The following is a 19630-nucleotide window of genomic DNA, read 5'->3' as shown; positions in this document are numbered from 1 at the left end:
CCTGTCGGTCACCTGTGTCAGTTACTGACAAAATTTGCCACTTGTCGCACAGGTCTAAATGGTGGAGAAAGAATATGATAGGAAAGTGAAAAAGACAAAGTGCAAGATATTTAGAGATATATAGCGTTGGGTTTTGATGAAGTGTTTTTTTTTGAAGAAAGTTAATTTGAGTGAAATGTGATAGGGTCAACTTTATAATGGGACTTTTTTCTTTATTGGCACATTTTTTGTTTTTGCATGCCAATCATTCAAAAAAGCTAGATGGACCTCAACACTCGGATGAGTGTGTTTATAAAACAAATACATTAAATTACCGGTTTGTTTTTTAAATTTTGTTTATTTTTCGTAGAGATATTGGTGATTATTCAAGAAATCATATTTTCCCATACAAAAAATTCGTTTCAAAATTTTCTCTTGAATATGAATCAATGAACTTTGAAAAGTGAAAATACAAATTAAAAATATTTTCTTCTTCATTTCAGTTTAAACATTTGCTTTTGAAATGGTTTTCATGAAATTTATCAATAAAATACTAAATCTCAATTCAATGACAAACAACCTTTGAAAAAACAACACTCCGAAAAAAGTTATGATTTCAAAAATAATCACCCATATAGCAATTTTTTATTCATTTTGAAGTGACTTTTTTCAGCCGAAGAAGCGTTTCACAAAATTTTGAAATACATTTTTAAAAACTACTAGCATTATCCTTTTAAAATTCAAAATCTTAACTTTACAACTTGTTTTTTCTTGATTTTTTCACATTTCAATTTTTTCTCAACATTCGAACACAATTTTAAAAATTTCTTTGTTGTTAAAATGAAGTGTTAAAAATAAAAAATATGATATGAAAAATGCACACTCTTATGAAGAAGTGTGAAAAATGTTGAACAATGAAATTTTCTATTTGCATCAAACACATCAAAATGGAATAAGTTTGATCTCAGATCATTCAATTTCGTGACCATTCAATTGTTTGATGCAAATATAAAATTTCATTGTTCAACATTTTTCACACTTCTTCATAAGAGTGTGCATTTTTCATATCATATTTTTTATTTTTAACACTTCATTTTAACAACAAAGAAATTTTTAAAATTGTGTTCGAATGTTGAGAAAAAATTGAAATGTGAAAAAATCAAGAAAAAACAAGTTGTAAAGTTAAGATTTTGAATTTTAAAAGGATAATGCTAGTAGTTTTTAAAAATGTATTTCAAAATTTTGTGAAACGCTTCTTCGGCTGAAAAAAGTCACTTCAAAATGAATAAAAAATTGCTATATGGGTGATTATTTTTGAAATCATAACTTTTTTCGGAGTGTTGTTTTTTCAAAGGTTGTTTGTCATTGAATTGAGATTTAGTATTTTATTGATAAATTTCATGAAAACCATTTCAAAAGCAAATGTTTAAACTGAAATGAAGAAGAAAATATTTTTAATTTGTATTTTCACTTTTCAAAGTTCATTGATTCATATTCAAGAGAAAATTTTGAAACGAATTTTTTGTATGGGAAAATATGATTTCTTGAATAATCACCAATATCTCTACGAAAAATAAACAAAATTTAAAAAACAAACCGGTAATTTAATGTATTTGTTTTATAAACACACTCATCCGAGTGTTGAGGTCCATCTAGCTTTTTTGAATGATTGGCATGCAAAAACAAAAAATGTGCCAATAAAGAAAAAAGTCCCATTATAAAGTTGACCCTAATAATTCTGGCATTGCTGTGCAATATGGAATAAAGAAATATAATAAAGACGAGAATAATCTTTGATACGACAGTGTTGAACAATATTCATTAAGCCAAAAATATCGTCCTATTAAGAAAAGTGAAATTCCAACCTGGAATGCTTGAAATAGCAAAATTTGAAAAAAGCTTCTATGAAGTAATTTCTTCTCAATTTTGGATATCTTTTTGTTGTGTGCATAATATTAATATCCAAAAAGCTAATTTCTGTTCTGTTCATTTCCTCAGAAAATTTTTGTTCAGAGAAAAATATTTGATTTTTTTAACAGTTATTATGAGACATCGAATAGATCATTTTGGGAGAATTTCGAATTATTTGAAAAATGAATTCAGAAAATTTTGGGATTTATCTCAAAAACCAGGAGGTTTGAAAAGCTGATTTTGCTTATGAATGAATGATAAGCAGTTGAACAAATGAAAATATAGACTTTGAATTGTGGTGCGTTGTTATCCAATTCCATAATATTCATGTAATAAGAACTTTTAACCATGGACAAATTTTAAAGATTGTTTTACTGTTTTGTATACACTTCAAATGAAATCCGATTGACTGTCACTGAAAAAAGTGACTGATATTTGCATCAGTGTGGCAAATACTATTCCGCAAATATTGATATATGATCTTATCATGGATCATTTGAATGCGATGAACGAATGTCTTTCATTTTAAGAGAAAAAATTTTGTTAAGAATCTTCATTTTTCCAAGTTTCATTTCGAATGTCTGTTAAAGAAAATTGTGAGTGCTCCAAAAAGTGAGAATATTTCGGAAAATAATGAAATATTTTAAATAAATAAATAATAAAAAAGTTGAAATGAAAAAAGGAATAATTCACAAGAATAGTCTAAAACTTCAAATGAGCTACATCATAAGTTGAAATGAAGATTTTTAAAAGTGCCAGTTCAGCGGATGATTGCATCGCGTTGAATACTTAAAGAGAAGAAGAGTAAATAAAAAAATACAACGAATTCTCTGCTGATAAAAAAATAAAAGAAGAAGAAGAAAGTCGGAAAGAAAAGGTTGGTTATTCGCTGATTATTCATTTCTTCGAAGAAGGACGCTCCACTCGCCTAACCATTGTTGGAAGGCACACGGCATTTGAAGGCGGCGCTAATTTTTTGCTTTCTTCCCAATCAAATAGATCTTTTTGATTCTCCTCTGCCCTTTTCCTTTCCAGCCTCTTTTTCCTTTCCATTTGGATCTGCCTCTCAAACATGCATTCATCTGCTTCAGGATCAATGCCTCTTCCACAATCGTAGTCGTCCTCTTTCTCAGCCATCATCTCTTCGCCTTCCCATTCGCCGCTAATTCTCTCTTCATGTACCGAGTTCATTGAGCGAACAGAGCTACAGCGAGACACTTCAGACGCAGCTGAAGGAGAAACCGTCTGATACGGCGATGCAGCAAAAGTGGCTGAAGAAGCATTATAATTTGGAGATGAAACAGAAGAAGATCGAGTAGAAATCGGAGAAATGCGTAAAGAAGACGATGCAGTAGAAGGGGCAGCAGAGGCAGATACAGAATACAGCTGGCAATCTTCCCAGTCGTCAATGCGCAGTTGCCTCATCATCTTCAAAAACCGGAAATGGAAGCGAGTAAACGAAAGGCGGTCGTAATGGACATAGGCTGGTTGAGAGACAGAAGAAGAAGAAGAAGGTGATGATGATGATGATGATGATGAAGTTGCCGCAAGTGAAGTTGAAGTTGCATTAAGAGAAGCAGTCGAAGATTTCAATCGGCTGGAAGGTGTGGATGAAATAGGACGCATTGATGCATCCTTTGGAGAAGATTGCATAGCACTTCTTCTATTATTTGGTGAAGGGCGACTGGAATAATACGAAGAATTTGGGGATTGAACAGTCTGAGAGAGATTTGGATTGAATGAAGATGCAGACAGCATGCTGGAGGAGGAGCTGTTGGCTGAAGCAGGCAGCGTCGAACTGAGCGAATCTCGAGAATTCTTCCTCGAATACCCAGGCTCCACCTGGGTGCTGCTCAGATAGCCAGTTCTTGAATTAGCCAGCCGTTTGCTGCTTGAGAGGTTTCTTGATGTGGACGAAAGAGAATTTGCTTTTCGCTTTTTTTGCTTGTTGATTGCTTGGCTCACACTGAACGGAAGCTGCTCATCAGATAGAACCTGCTTGGCCTAAAAGATTAATACACAATGTCAAAAGATTCAGCAAATCATAACGTTTTTTGATTATATAAATAAATAAATAAATAAATAGCACACTTTTTCGACAAGAAAGTTGTGACAGAGCGAAAGAATATGTTTCGAAAAAAATGGAGTCAGTGTCCTTTTCAAAAGATCTTTTTTGAGCTCAAACAATGGAGCACCTAGCAAATCTGTGGTTTCTTCTCCTGACAATTCAGTCGTTTCTTCTGAAGAAGTCGCATTTAGCCTCTTTTTCAACATTTGCATTTGACTCGAGCCCAATTCATTTGTTTTGTCTTCGCATTTTGTTTCCTCCGCGTCTGCTTCCTCTTTCTCTGTATTCTCCACCACCTCCATCACTTCTAACTCTTCTCCTTCTCCTTCCCCATCTCCTTCTTCTTCCCTCTTCCTCTTCTCGTTTCTCTTCGTCTCTTTCTCTCCAAACGCCCTCACAATAAGCTCTGCTCTTTCTTCAACTTCCTCCTCAGTCAAAGCAATCCGCCCTCCTTCACAACACAGCTGAACTGCTGCAAATAACAGAGATGTCGTTCGAAATTCAGCGTTATTTTCTGCCTGTGATTGCTTCAAGTACGCTATCTGCTCCAAAGTCGATGCAAGAATGTTTGAGAGCTCTTCGAGATTGTTTTTGTCTGAAGCGTCATTTGAAATCTCATTTGACACTTCATTTGATGTTTCGTTAGAAGTTTCATTTGCTGTGTCATTTAAAGCTTCATTTGATGCTTCGTTTGAAGTCTCGTTTATTTCTTCAGTTTGGTTATCTTCTGTAACTTTGCTTTCAGCCTCCGTTGATTCTGCTTGGTCAGCGCATTGGGCAGCTTCCTCTTCATTTTCGCTCTTTTTTTCCTCGCTTTCTTTTTTCTCTTCATGTAATTCTGTTGCTTCATCCATCGCAGGTGCTTCTTCAGAAGATTCTTCGCTCGAAGACTTGGACATATCAGATGATTGAGCTTCTGCCTCTGCGTGCTCTGATTCGCTTTTTTCATTCTCGAGTTCTCTATCTTTAGATTTTTTTCTGTCTTCCGTCTTTTTCTTATTCTGTTCATTATCCCCTTCATTTTGATTAGTGCTATTTGTTGCATCTTCAGTCTTCATGTCATTATTGTCAATAGCATCAGAATCATCAAGGTCGCATGTGTCTTCTTTTTTAATGTCTTCTTCTTTGGATGAAGATTCGTTTTCCTTTTTTAAATCTTCTTTTTCTTTTTTCAATCTTGCCCTTTCAGCTTTTGCTTCAGACACTTTTTTCATTTCTTTCCAAGTACTGATAATAATTTCTGCTGCGCGCTTTTTTTCCTCACTGATATTTGGTTCTTTGTCAGCGGTTTCTTCTTTTTGATTCTCAGGATCAATTTCAACCTGAGAATCGGAAGGCTCCTCAACTGAAGATTCTTTAAGATCAGCGTCGTCTCCCTCTTTTTCAAGGTTATCAGATGGATGTGGTTTTTCTTCAGCTTCATTCTTCTCAACAGATTCTTTTTCCTTTAAAAAAGATAAATATAATTTTTTGCAAGAAGAGGAAAAGATATACCATAAAATTAAAAACAGCAGGCGAATCTAAAATAAAATTATTGAGAAATGGTTCGAAAAAATAAAACGCAGTATTTATTAGAACTGAATAAAAGCAAAATAACTGATTAAACCATCATTTTCGGAAGAATTATGTTGTTTTACTGCAATTTTTTGCATAAATGTGTAGAATTCATGTTCGTCCATATGCCCATCTTTGTTTATGGAAGATTCCTCGAATAATCTTTCAATTTCTCTGTTCTCAATGTTTTGAAATTCAATTTGAGATAATGATTCAAGAGTAATTTTTCCATCCTTTTCAAGCTGGCTAAATGCTTTCTTGTAGCATTCCTCTACATTTTTATCGCAATTGTTCTGCTCTTCGGTTTCCATTTCGAGAAAAACGTTTATCGATCAAAATGACCCATAGTATCATTTCAAAGAATTTCTGAAAACAATACCAACAAGAAATTTTAACATAAATATTACAAAACTAAACTGCATAAAATGAAATGCATGAAACAAAATTGCACAATATTTTTAAAAAATCCACGAATAACTTCCCCAAATTAATGTAATCAACAAAAAGAAAGAAAAAAGCTAAAATAACAACAATATCTATGTACCGAAAATGGTGTGTATTTTTGGAGCAGGTTTTGAATGTGTCTTCGGATTAACCGCTCTTTTCTTTGGATCCCCCAAAGCAGGAGGATGATAATACGCCCTTGTTTTTGGCTGAGCAATCACTTTCGCCGCTGGCTTTGCCACAGTCTTTGGAGCAGCATGAGAAGCTCTTGCTATTTTTTGATCTCGATTCAGTTCGATGTTGTGTGTTGCCGGCGGCACGTATAAATTCTGGCTTCGCACTGGGCGCGCTCGTATCGGAACTGAAGCTGCTCTGTCAACGCCCAATCGATGTGCACTTTTGTACAAGTCGCCTCCATGTTTCTCTATTTCTCGCGCAAAACGAGGGGCTGGTTGCCTTGGTGGAGCAGGATTTCGGCCTTTTTGAAATGCAAATTAAATAATTAAATAATTAAATAATAAAAGTATAAATGGAAAAAAAAATTTGAATTTAGAAAAATAAAGAGATGCCACAAAATTATCCAAAAAATAGACAAAATCAAATTAAGAGTACAACAATTTATTGATTATAACAAATAAACCCCAGAAAAATCATCCAAAATGACAAATAAAAAAAACTCTTTAAAAAATTGCAACTCCAAATTCACAGTTGCTTTTCGCATGCCTCTTTGAGCAAAAAACCGTTTTTCTCTTTCCTTTGCAGCCAACAGCTCTCTTGTCGACATTCCCGTTTCTTCAGACAACAACGTTATTCTGTCTCCAACCACGTTCTGTCTAACAGCAGCGCGTCTGCCAGCTGCTCTCTGATTCAATGAAGTGCCTCTTGAAGCGTCTCTTCTTATCCCTGCTCCCCTTCCGACTCTGCTAATCTGAGTTTTTGTCTCATTCTCTTTGCTCACTTTTGTCTTCGCAATGTCTTGTGGAACAAAAACACGTTCGCCTTCTGCATCGACTGTGAATGGAAGCGGAGCAGCTTTTTTCCCATTCTCTAACTCCCACTGCTTCAAATAATCCTTCAGAAAGCATTCATGTGATATATGCACTTCAGCTTCTTTCCGAGTGCTAAAGGTGGCTTCTTGGCAAAGTGGACATAAAAATGAGAAATCTTCGGCTGACAAAATTCCGGAGCTTTTTAGCCTTAAGCCTTGCCGGATTGGACGAGGTTGAATACTTAAATATTCTTTGCATCCAGATTCTAAATGACGATCCATATCTAAAATGAAACATAAAAAAGAAAAAAGAAATAAAAATATGGAAATACAAGAATTTTACTCACAATTGCACTTGGTTGTCATGATATACCTTTCAATTTAACTCGATTATTGCATTGTTCGCAAATATCTGTTCTATTTCCACAATCCTCAACATGATCTATGCAATGAAAGAAAAAAATAAATAAATATTTCATTAAAAACAATAGCAGAAGCATAACTTGGAGGACTGTCAAGGAAAAGATCAATATTGCAATAAGGGCATTGTCCAATAACCCTATTTTGACATTCATCCTTTTTGTGCTTTTCCAAAAAATAAGCATCTATGAGCATATCACATTGTGGGCAAGGAACCTTTTATGGAACAAGAAACACAAAATATTGTGATAAATGTTTTTTGTTAATGAAAAAAGCAAACTTCTTTATGAACAGTGTTTTGATGTATTTCCACTTTCTAAAAGAATGTGAAAAAAACAAAAACAATAGCAACACACATCGTTTTCCATAACCTGACCGCACTTGTCGCATCTTGTTCGATGCCTTGAACAAAAATTGACATGAAGATCAAAATTCATTGCAATTACTTCAAGACAATTTGGGCATCTCTGCTCCATAAAAACAACTATCCATTAATAAATTAAAAAATTCAAAACATTAAAAAAAGAAATCCTTTTTAAATAAGTCGGAAAAAACGAAAAAACAAACTTTTAAAAAATTATAAAAATAAAAATATGGTACAGCAATGTTTGAGGTTTTTAATAACATTCTGCAAATATCTTAATTGGAGAAAACAAGAAGAATTTTTCAAGTGAAAATTATTATTCAACTAGAATTTCTTGCTCATGTTGAGAAAATTTAAAATTTTTAAAATTATTCTGAACAACTTTCAATTTTGATTTTCATAAAAAAAATCGAATTCAAAAAAGAAAGGAGCACAAGGCATTAGAGCTAAAAACTATTGTTGTACTAAAAGTACAATAGAATCTTCTTGAGAGGTGTTTTGTGAAGCCACCAGAAATACTCCTGGGATTAATGGATGAGGAGCAATAAATGTTGGGCATGAAAAATCAAATGCTTCTTCAGGAAAATTGAAGAAGGTCCTTTGAAAAGGAGGAAGTGGCTGCATGGGCATAATATCGATTGTTGATGGAACGGTTGTGTTTGATAACGGTCGAAAGCGGCTTAAGCCAAGGGAAGAATTATTCATTGAAACTTTGTTTTTGTTTGACTTAATTGTTCTAATCTGTTCGCAGCAATGAAGAAGAGTGTCATAGACAAAAAGGCTTTGGTTGACCAAATCGCGAAACAGCTGCAAAGCGGTGGGGGACGCAAATGCAGGATGAAGGCAGGGCCAAAAATACGAAATGGGAAGGTGAATTGGAAAAGAATGAAATGAACTCAGAAATTGAAGTGAAAATGATTCAGGGAGTGAAGATGAAGAAGCAGAAGAAGTTGATGGAGCGTTTGTCATTGAACTTGAAATGGACGAAGGCGAAAGAATGATCGGACGAGGAGGAGACATCGAAGAAGTTGCTGTTGGAGATGATTGTGGATTTGAAGTTTTCATGATTGCTTCCTCTGATTTTAATAGGCTTGTTTTCGAAAACTGAGCTGTTGTATGCTTTAAAAAGCTGTAAAACAAAGCCATCGGCGAAGCAAAATTCAAAAGCTTGGCTGCTTTAACGCTTTCGTTTCTGGCATATGCTTCCAGAAATAGAAACATTGCTTGGAATATGTCCATTTGCTCAAAGTTTATTGCAGCAATCGGCTTATCCTTTTTCTGAGCATTTTTTGAAGCTGTTTGTTTTTGCTCCGATTTAACTGGTTTTTGCGGCTGAAAATACGATGTGATGAGGCTGTTCTTTTGCTTTGTTGACTTTTTTGCTTGTGGCTTGGATACTTCTTTGTCTTTATGAATGGATTCTTTGTCATCTGATTCTTCAGTAGCATTCGTAGCTTCTTTGTTGCCTGGTGATTGCTGCCTTTTTGTGTCGAAACATAACAGAGAATCTGTTATTACATCAGAAATCTGCTCGGCTTGTACCAAAGATGAAGTTGCAGAAGAAGATGTCGTTGAAGCTGCACTTTCAGAAGAATTGGATGTGTCTCCTGGGACTGAAGAAGGCAAAAGCCTAACAGATCCGTCTTCATCTTCAATCAGCTCTTCAAAAAGATAATTCTCATCTTCGCTTTCTTCTTCATCGCCCGACTCTTCTTTTTCATCATCAGAATGATTCTCTTCCAGCAAGTCAACGTTTCCCAACTTCAAATCTGTAAATTTTATTGGCAGCTGAACTATCTTCTTTGAAACATCAGCAGTATCGATCCGATTTGAAGGCAAAGAAACAAAACGAGGAATTTCCTTTGGGCGAACAGTTAAATCTCCCACCAGAAATGTCACTTCGTTCTGCCGGCTCCTACGAGCCATTATTTGCCTTTGCTTTCTTCGGATGCTGGCTCTTATTCTCTGAATGCCCAGAATATCATCGTTTCCTTCTGACGCTGCATCAAAGTCATCAGGATCACCGTTTTCATCATCTTCAGTCACAGATTCCACATCTTCATCGGCTCCATCAATGAAATTATTAGCATCGTTTAATCCTTCCATATGTCCGTCCCCTCTTCTTTCTTCCTCCTCCTCGTCTTCTTCTTCGTCTTCCATATCATGACTGTCATTTGCATTCCATTCACCCCATTCGGACGATCCAGCAAAGCGGCGGGAACGCCGATTCAGCCAATTCATTGAGTCTGCTAATTGACCAGCTAACTCCTTTTCACCAAATTGATAAGCTGCTTGGTGGATATGGAAGAGGTTAGTAGCAAACTGTGAGGAAAAGAAACTTAAAAGAAGAAAAGGAAAGTGATTATTAAACAGATGAAGAGATGAATTGGATGGATATTGAGTTAATGATGAAGGAGATAAGACTTCATTGGCATGAAAAGACAGATTATGTGGAGCAAAATTATTATAAACAGATCTATCTGAAAATGAAGTTATTTTTGTTATTTCATTGCTTTTATGAAAGCGTTGTGATGCAACTTCATTGGAGCTTCCCATTTTCCTGAACAGTTCCAAAAGAGAAGTTTTTCCTTTTTCGCTTGACTGTTTATCGCATGACAGACAAAGATGTGAAGCAAGGTCACTCCATACAATCCCAACAGTCGTTGGAACGCAAAGAATCGAAGAAAAGCCGAGAGAAGAAGGAAGAGTCGAGAAAGAAGGGCACAAAACAACAGGCCCAGACAGAAATGTCTCTGACAGCGGTATGTTCACTGAAGAAGTAAGGGCTATTGACGATCGAGAAGGCAAAGCTCGTTCAGATGGAATGAAAGAAGAAGAATTAGCGGATGTTTCGGGGGATAGTTGAGATTGTGCCAGCCCAAGTGAAGAAGAGGATAATGAGTCTGAATTATCCTGATTTTCACTTCGGCTTTGGAATTCAGAAAGCAGCCAGCTTTCGAGTACAACACACAATGCGGTTGCAATACTTGACTTGGAAGCTGACAACGGAGAAAACTCCTTCACAATTTTCTGATAGTCGAAAGTGTCACTCAGAGAAAGATATCGCGAAAGTGTTTCGGTCAGATAGATTTTTGCGATGCAGCTGTTGAACACAACAAAAAGGTGATTTGTGTTTTCTTCCACGATAAGCTGGCTAATCTTCGTTGAAAACTGACGGCTATATCCTGCTACGGAATCGTTTTTCTTCACTTGCTCGCGCTGTGGCTTCACAGAAAATCTTGCTTCTCTCTTCTTTAAACTCGCAAATACTTCATCGTATAGTTTCGTATCGAAGCAATTGATGCTGGAAAATGGAGGAATAAGCAGCCGAATAAACGGACGTACAAGCTTTGCTGAATCAAATAGGTATATCAATCCTTCGTCTGTTCCTCCAATGATTATTGTTTTGCTCTTGCTAACATTTATCGATGCAATTGCCGTAAACTTGCCATAAACTTTCATTCTGACAGCTTTTGACAAGATAGCTTGACATGGCTCACTTTGATCCAATTTTAATTTCCCTGTTGATGGAAATTGAATCTTCCACTGATGGAGTTGACTGTCCGCATCAAATCCATAAACATTGAGAAATTGCATTTCTTGTGGCTGATCAGACTCTTTCATGAAATTCTCTTTCGCTTTGACTTCAGTTAACTCTTTAACTTGTTCGGTCAGATCCTCAGATGTTTTATTTTCAGATGGCTCTTGTTCTCCTGATAGAGTCGATAAAAATGCAGACAGCTTTGAGAAATACAATGGAGCTGATGATGTATCCTTTGCCTTTGATTCAGCGTTTAATGGGAAATGAATCTCCTTTGTCAAAAAATACGTTGAACAAGTCAAAGCACTACCAGAACTTTTGAGGTCAATGACTCTTGTAATCTTGCGCGAAGGCTCTAATAAAAGAGATACACTAACCCGAATTAAATTCAATTTGAAAATATGCACTCATACAGGCAAAAAGAATTTCTATTTGGAAATCGAACAAGGATATAATATGAACAATTCGTATGCATTTCTATCCATTCGAATGATGCGATATGATATTCGAATGATGTTGATGAAAATGGCCTTATGGCACAGTTCATTCCACTTTCAGACTATCAAAAAAAAATGAAAGATTCAATATAATGAAGAAAAAATGCATATGCATTTCAAACATCGCATTGCAATAAATGCTCGTTGTCGAAAAAAAAGATATCTAATGTTTGCCCTCGACTTACAGCAAAAAATAATCCTGATTGATGAAACTGAAGATTTGAAATGTGGTAATAATTCTGTCGTGAGGTTCTAAAATGTTACAATAATAATAATAATTTAATTAAAGATATAATGTGCATGAAAAATGCATACGATTGTACTTCACTAAGCATAAATTGAACAGAATTTATCTAAAAAATAATTTTTAATGTAAATGCTAAAAATTTGCTTATATATATTTAGCGCTAACCAATTTTAAATTATTAAAACAATTATGATATTTTCTGTTGCGGAGATCCATTTGATTCATTAAACAATAAATAAAAAATGATTCATCATAATAAATAATAAATTATACTTTTTCATATCCATTGAATAATTGCTAAATTCTAATATTATAACATATCTACATTTATATATGTATTAACAGAAATTTTTTGATCAACCAAAATTTTGACATCTTTTTATAAATCTACGAAGGAGACTAGAAATCGAGAAATTTTCTACACACTTTGTACTTGTTAACTCTCCATGGAGATTGGTGAAGCAAAGAAAGCTGATTGGGCTTCTTTATGGCAATATCAAGAAGATCTTAATAAACAAAAACAAAAAGAAATAATCGAGAAAAAAGAGATTCAACAAAAAACCCAAAAAGAAAAACAAAAAATACGAGAGATTAAAATGCTTCATCATCGACTTATTAGGGAAAATAGCTTCGCTCATTTTGCAGAAAATGAACAAGATGAATTACAAAGTGATGATGATGAGCAAGAGCAAAGAAGCGTTGAGCAAGAGACACTTATTCCGTCTCCTCCTCAAATTCAAAGAAATCACAGTGTATCGACGAGATCTTCTCGCTCATCACTTGAAAAAAGTCCTTCATTTCATTTTCCGTTAAAGAAGCCATCATTAGTTCAAAGCAGTTCAACTTCTGAGATCGATCATTCACTGAAAATATATTTATCGCAGCACGAAATGGAAAGGGTCAAACAAATCAAACTTTCACCAAAGAAGCCATTTTGTTTTGAACAATCACCAAAATCGTTAATATTGAAAAAATCTGCAACCACTCAAGAACTTTCTCATTCTATAAAAGGCATTTTACATAATCGTGGTCAAGGAATTTCATGTAAGGAAATGCAAATCCCGTCAGATTCCTCAATCTTTCAGAATTCTCTACCAATATCAACTTTAAATAAACCTACAAATGCAACACCAGAAAATAGTAACTCGTCCTTGGATTTTCAGACGAATACAACGAACGATTCCTGTAATTCGCGCATCGATAGTGCAATTACAACTCCTAATCGATGTTTATCTGATACTCACGAATCCAATTCTTCACCATTAAATGCCTCAGAAAAGGATTCTCAATCATCCATTTCAACTATTCCTGTAGCTTCTACACCAGAGCTTGTATCTGACTTCGAAGAACTACCTTTAGGGTTTTCAAGTGAGACGCAAACAAATATGTTGTCTTCATCATTGCCAACTCTCAGTATGACAAATGAATCGAACAGAAGCATCGCCTCTAATGATTCACTTGGTAATTCACAAAATTGTGAAAATACTATTTTTGATATCAAAAGCATTGATATTGAAAGAAGCAGCGAGGAAAATAATGAATCTCAAACAGAACAAGAAACAGTGCCAACAACATTCCAAAGTGTTTCACATACTTCTGAAGATGAAGTTAACCTTTCCGATTCTGTTGTTCTTGATGAAGCAAATACTTCGTTTGAAAGCTCTTCTTCAAAACATTTGTCAGAGGCTGAAACTCCACTTGAAGAAAAGCCTAAAAAGGATTTATCATTTAATGTTGTTAAAGAAGATTTTAATAATAAAAAATCTGATGAGATTTCTGGAGAATTATCTAATAACAAAAAGCAATTAGATAATGATGCAAACGCATATTCTTCCGATTCCTTATTAACGTCAACTTCGGAATCATCTCCGCTATCATATCCATTTTCGTTTTCTTCTTCCTCATCACCCTCTTCCTCGTCCTCCTCCTCCTCCTCCTCCTCCTCCTCCTCCTCCTCCTCCTCCTCTTCCTCTTCCTCTTCCTCTTCCTCTTCCACTTCCGCTTCCGCTTCCGCTTCTTCTGATGATATTCCTTCTTCTTCTTCCTCCTCTGAGCAACCATCATCATTGTCATTACCTTCGCAGGCTGCTTCTGATAAGCCTTCCAGTAGCTTATCCTCATCAACAACAAACTTTCTTCAGACAGCGACAGACTTCACTTTTGTTTTGTCTGCTTCTGTTAATCCTTCAAAGACATCAGCCGCGACAACTGCTGCACATTCATCTTCTTCTGAATTGCGTGAAAATGGCACTGATGAACCACAAAGTGCAAATATGAGTCGTGGATGCTCTTCATCTTCGAATGCTGATGAGCAGTGTTGCAAGCCTCAAGAAAATACAGAAAATAATGTTTCATCAGAATCAGGAAGTGAGGGTTCCTCTGTTTCTTCCTCTGCACCTTCATCTACAGATTTGTCTTCCAAAGACGCTACAGTCATTTCTGAATCATCTTGCCTTGCTGAAAGTCTGCCAGAAAAACCAATATCTAGTTCCTGTTCCAGTTCAATGGATGAATTAAGATCATCGCCTTCTTCTTCTTCTCATTCTTCTGATGCTTCTTCTTCCTCTTCTTTTTCTTCATCATTGTTGTCTTCTTCCTCTTCCTCTTCCTCTTCGTCTTCGTCTTCGTCTTCTTCCTCTTCTTCATTTTCATCTTCTTCTTCTTCAACAGAAATATTGCTTCCTCGAACTCTCGAAGGACTTCAAGAGGCTATCACAGCGCGTGCTTTCTATCATTATTCACAGCGGAAAAAGGCCACGGGCCGGATTGACAGCACACAGGAAGAAATGATAAGCGATTGGGTTTCTGCTGAAAGAGAAGTACTTTCTCGTCTGCTTGATGTAATAAATAAGTTGATTCAATAAAAGCATTTGATAAAAAAACCATTTTTCATACATTTAAATTGTGAGTTATATTTTTTTTGCGTGATGGCATAAATGCGTTTTTTAAGTTTGGCCACAAATTAAGAAATGCAAAGCGTAAAAAAAAATTTTTTTTTTGATTTTTACGAAGCTGTGAAGCCACTGTTATTTCTATAGTGATTTTTTGTTTGATTTTTTTATATTTATATTTTTTTATTTCAGGTTTTGCATATAACAATTTCAAAAACAATCTTCTTTAAGTAATTTTTATTAATAAGTATTTTTTTTTTTTCATTCTTAACACATATTCATAGGTATTTTTGAGTAAAGCAAGACAATAATTCTCATTGGATGAATTTCATATCGCTGATCCTCTTTGTAATCACACATTCGTCTGAGTTTTTATCATAATAACTGTTTTTATGGGAATAAGAATAAACTTTCTTTCTCAATTGATTAATAAGAATATATGTATTATCCTTTTGGAAATTCATTTTCGTTTGAGTTTTGATCACAATTGTTATCTCAATGGGATTATGAAAAAATGAACTTCATCGGATTCTTCAGACATTTTCTAAAGATATTTTAAAAGAAAAATTTTCTTCTCAATCTAATTGAGTTCATGATTTTCGACCAAAACTCGAACGAAAGAATGATTTTTAAATGGATAAGCCTATGGAATTCTTTTGAAAGTCAAATCTAATAGAAATTAACTAATTATTCGAACATCACAATGATAAATATGAAATTGTTATTTCAAAATAAATTGATAAACATTTGATGTTATTAATAAAAATGTTTTTTTGAAATTTGAAATTTCAACAATGACAACAACAAATATTTCAAATTGCTTTTCATTTCATTGTTCCATCAAGATGAATTTGAAAAATAGCTATTGCTAAAAAAATTGGATTTTTTTTTTTTTAAAGTTGCATATCATCAGTTATGAAAATAGCTTTTTATATTAATTATTCCGTAATTAACATGGGTTATTCTATTTGAAAAGTCGCAAATGTTAAATATTCATATAAACCAAAATATCACATTTTGATCAAATTTCTGTTTCAGCTCACAAATCTCCTCAAGACTGTTTGAAATAGCATTATCCAGAAATAAATTCTATATTAGTGAAGTTTGGTGAATGGAAACATAAATATGAGCAAAATATGAAAAATATAAGAAAAAATATTTTTTGAAAATTAAACATTTGCGATTTTTCAAAAAGAATAGCCCACATCGTAATTTTTTAAAAAGAAAATGGTTATCATTCAAAAAGAAACAAGTGAAACAAAACAAAAAATTCAATTTCACTATTGATTGCAAAAATATGAAGAAACTCCAAATATGTGAGCAACAACGAAAAAAATAAATTGAAATTAAAATTGACTCATTTTCATGGAAAAGAATGTTGTGCTCATTATTCTTTCTGCAAATATTTATGTGATTATTGAGAAACAAAATATATAAAAAAAATTCAAAAAATCACAAAAAATCTATTTGCCCCGAAAACTCCAAAAATCTTTCGACCTTTTAAACAATAAACAATTTGGGCATTGTTCAATTATTTTTTGAAAAATTGCAACGAATAATTCACCCATCTGTTGAATTTTGACATTTTTTCATATGGGACAAAAATTACGCTTCAGACATTTTCATAGAAAAATTATGCAATGCGGATGAAATTCGTGTGATCAAAAAATAAAAATAAATTGGATTTATTTTTTGAAATACGTTTGAGGAAACAAAACATAATGCTGTAATATCAATAGTTCCTGTTTATAAATTTGACAAACGAAATTATTTTGAAATCTGAGAGAGTTTAGTGAAGTTATGAGTGAAACATTATTTTGTGCCTTGTGCAAAAAAAGCTTGAAAATTCATATTATCCCCCAAATAATGTGACTTTTTTTCAAAAAGTGACTGAAACAAAAAATTTTGGTCGTGAATAGAATCACAACTTTTCAATAAAATTTGAATTGCAACTTTCAATTCAAAATAATATTTCAAACAAATGTTCCTTTCCTTTTTTTCCACAAAGACATACCATGAGATTTTCTTTTAAGTTCATTTATTTTTTCATATTATTGTAGCTTTTGTGATTCAGACGATAATTCTTGAAATTACATTTATTTGACGGTTGCATATCATCTGTTAATTTCTTTGTTAAGAAAATGACACATAAAGCTGAAAGGCCTTTCTTGCAAAATTGTTCAAAAAAAAAAAAATAGAAAAAAAAATTCACATTTTTTGAGAATGAATATGAACTTCAAAATGGTTGATGTTCTCCTTGAAAGGAATTCCCTTGAATATCTTTCTTTTTGATTTTTTGGAAATATAATCATTCAAAACTTGTAATTTCAAAATGTATCTCTCCTATTGATTCAAATTCTTGTTATTAATTTTGTTTTTTTCACTTTTTAAGAATAATAAAAATAACACTTGTGCAAATATTAAGTTAGTTGATGTTCAGCATACAAATAAATACGAAAAATGAAAAATAGTCAACAATAAAAAGAAACTTTTCACTTAAAAAAATTAAGGTGTCGATTTATGAAAAGTGATAATTCCATTTTTAAATATCAAAACTTTGAAATAAAAAATATCACACAAAACAAAATATATAAAAATTTTAACGAAAACAAACAAATATATTTTATATAAAATAGAAACTTGATAAAAAAAGGAAGACAATTGAATTATATAAGTAAAAAAATTAGAAATCAAAGAAAAATTGATTTGAAATTAATAGTTACGTAGTTATAAAAATTTGATATAATAGAAAACGTAATAATAGCTGAGGCAAAAAGTAAATCAACAACAGAAGACTTCTTAATTACAACAAATAAACATTTGCTTTCAATAAAAAAATCAAAGAATTAAAAACTATAAAGCACATGAATAAAAATTCTTTTTATTTCTTAATTTCTCTGAGCAACTTGCACTCACTCTAATTTAAAGTATCTCAAAAAACATTAACCATTTTTTTCAATTGCTCATTGACATATTGAAATTATTTGCAACAGCAGCAACACTTCTTCAATTTCTTGCGGCAACAGCACAAAACGATGATTAGCACAACAACAAGAATAACCACCACAATACAGACAACAACCACCACAACATATTCCCATCTCAAATATGGAACTTTCTTCAACCAATCATTAAATTCGCCTTGTGATTCAATCTGAACTTTCGGTGTGGAACTGTCAGAATATGACTCTACAAACGATGATTCTGTTAATGCATCCTTCCATCCTTCTTCGGCAAATATATCATTTCCTCCATATTCAGCCTTGTTCTCCCCAAAAATGCATCTGACAAAATAAAAGTCAGAAAACAAAAGTGGAAGACCACTTGTTGTTTCGGCCAAAAACACGCCTCCTCCCATTCCACCAACAGCTTTGCACGACGCAATATAAACATCACTCACATTAAATTTCGGTCTGATGAAAGTGGTTAATAATCCAATCCACAACCCTCCCCCGTCTTCTGTTGCTGTGCAGTGTGTAATTTCTCCACCATCAATTCCTCGCAAGGTCCCTTCTGGCACGACATTGACTTCGCTTGGATGAATATACATTCCACCTCCTTCGACAGAAGTGCATGATTTGACAACTGGGTTCGTTGCAACTAATATTCCAGTCGCACTAATGGCACCACCACATTTTTTTGCATGACACTTTATAAATTTACAGTCTTTTGTGTAAAGACTAGCCAAAGGTACGCTCGTTCCAATATAAATCGCTCCACCCTGGCTCGTAACCCCTCGCGCTTCACATTTTTTGAACTCGCAATTCGTAACATTCAAGGAACCGTAATCAATTTTTGCTAAAGCGCCTCCGTTTAACCTTGTTGTGCATTCAACAAACTCTGAGTCTTCATATGTTTGATTACCAGTGCTATTTTGCTGCTCTCTGTATGTGCTTTTGCTTTTGACAATTGTCAGATTTGTTCCTTTAAAGTCGGTTCCTCCAACCATTCCAAGTGCTACTCCCCCATAAAAATCATTTACATTATTTTGCAAGGTGCAAGAACTAAATTTGATATTTAAAGAAAATTCATTATTGCTATTAATGTGTTCCAAACAATCAAAGGTTGTAATATTTTCGAAATAGGAATCCTTAACTTCAACAAATGAAGTGTTAATATTTCCTATTAACGGACTTAATCCCGTCAGAGATAATGAAGTCATGGAACTTTGAAACAGCTTCAATGAACTAGAAATTGAGTTGCTTTTCATGATTGCTGTAATTCTAGTGTTTGGAGCTTGAATTATCGTAAAATTATTTAAAAATAGAGAGCCACCATCATTCAAAATAAAGAAATCCATGGAATCTGCATTAGTAAGAGTGCAACTTGTTATAGATATATCAGAAAATTTGTCAATATTAACAAAACGACATTTCTTCGTGCACATAACTGAAAGCTCTGACAAACTTAAAGAAGCATTTTCAACAGCGAATAATGATTGGAGTTCCGATATATCATTCGGACGTAGTTTTGTAGCATCGGAACCTTTTATGTGAACAACAGAATCCATAATTTGAGTTCCAAAGCTCACATAAGAACCAGAATTTAGCGTTAACATTTCTGAAAGCGAAAACATATTCCGAGGCAACAGAAGGACATCATCAAGTGCAGAAAATTCTTTGGACATGCACAAATCCATCAAAATTGCAAATGTAAATATGTGAAAGTTCATGAAGATTGTTGTTCACCTTGAAATAGTGATTGTTTTGATCATAACCATTTCAAA

General features: G+C 33.8%; 4 protein-coding genes across 4 annotated transcripts; 1 reads left to right on the top strand and 3 right to left on the bottom strand.

Annotated features, from left to right (window-relative positions):
* Nucleotides 1–2511: 2511 nt before the first annotated feature.
* MONOS_1548 (uncharacterized protein) lies at nt 2512–5823 on the bottom strand (the record flags this gene model as incomplete). The annotated part of the gene is made up of 4 exons (XM_067868358.1): nt 2512–3894; nt 3982–5403; nt 5453–5478; nt 5565–5823. The coding sequence occupies 4 exons, from the start codon at nt 5821–5823 to the stop codon at nt 2788–2790; spliced, it is 2814 nt and encodes a 937-aa protein (XP_067734442.1). The 3' UTR covers nt 2512–2787.
* A 225-nt stretch (nt 5824–6048) lies between these two features.
* MONOS_1547 (uncharacterized protein) lies at nt 6049–12294 on the bottom strand (the record flags this gene model as incomplete). Its single annotated transcript, XM_067868347.1, has 13 exons — nt 6049–6434; nt 6680–7228; nt 7318–7386; nt 7448–7580; nt 7645–7680; nt 7721–7848; nt 7920–7930; nt 8183–10066; nt 10100–11541; nt 11577–11624; nt 11715–11828; nt 11889–12018; nt 12287–12294. 13 exons carry the CDS (start codon nt 12292–12294, stop codon nt 6049–6051), a joined length of 4938 nt encoding a protein of 1645 aa, XP_067734441.1.
* Nucleotides 12295–12609: 315 nt separating this feature from the next.
* MONOS_1546 (uncharacterized protein) lies at nt 12610–14877 on the top strand (the record flags this gene model as incomplete). The annotated part of the gene is made up of 1 exon (XM_067868339.1): nt 12610–14877. The coding sequence occupies one exon, from the start codon at nt 12610–12612 to the stop codon at nt 14875–14877; it is 2268 nt and encodes a 755-aa protein (XP_067734440.1).
* Nucleotides 14878–17254: 2377 nt separating this feature from the next.
* On the bottom strand, nt 17255–19618 carry MONOS_1545 (uncharacterized protein). The gene has a single exon (XM_067868328.1). It carries the CDS (start codon nt 19574–19576, stop codon nt 17885–17887), a length of 1692 nt encoding a protein of 563 aa, XP_067734439.1. The 5' UTR covers nt 19577–19618; the 3' UTR covers nt 17255–17884.
* Between the last annotated feature and the right edge of the window lie 12 nt (nt 19619–19630).

The sequence above is a fragment of the Monocercomonoides exilis genome (assembly GCF_001643675.1).
Source record: "Monocercomonoides exilis strain PA203 chromosome Unknown scaffold5-2102611, whole genome shotgun sequence".
NCBI lineage: Eukaryota > Preaxostyla > Oxymonadida > Polymastigidae > Monocercomonoides > Monocercomonoides exilis.
This window is presented reverse-complemented; position numbering and strand designations above follow the sequence as displayed.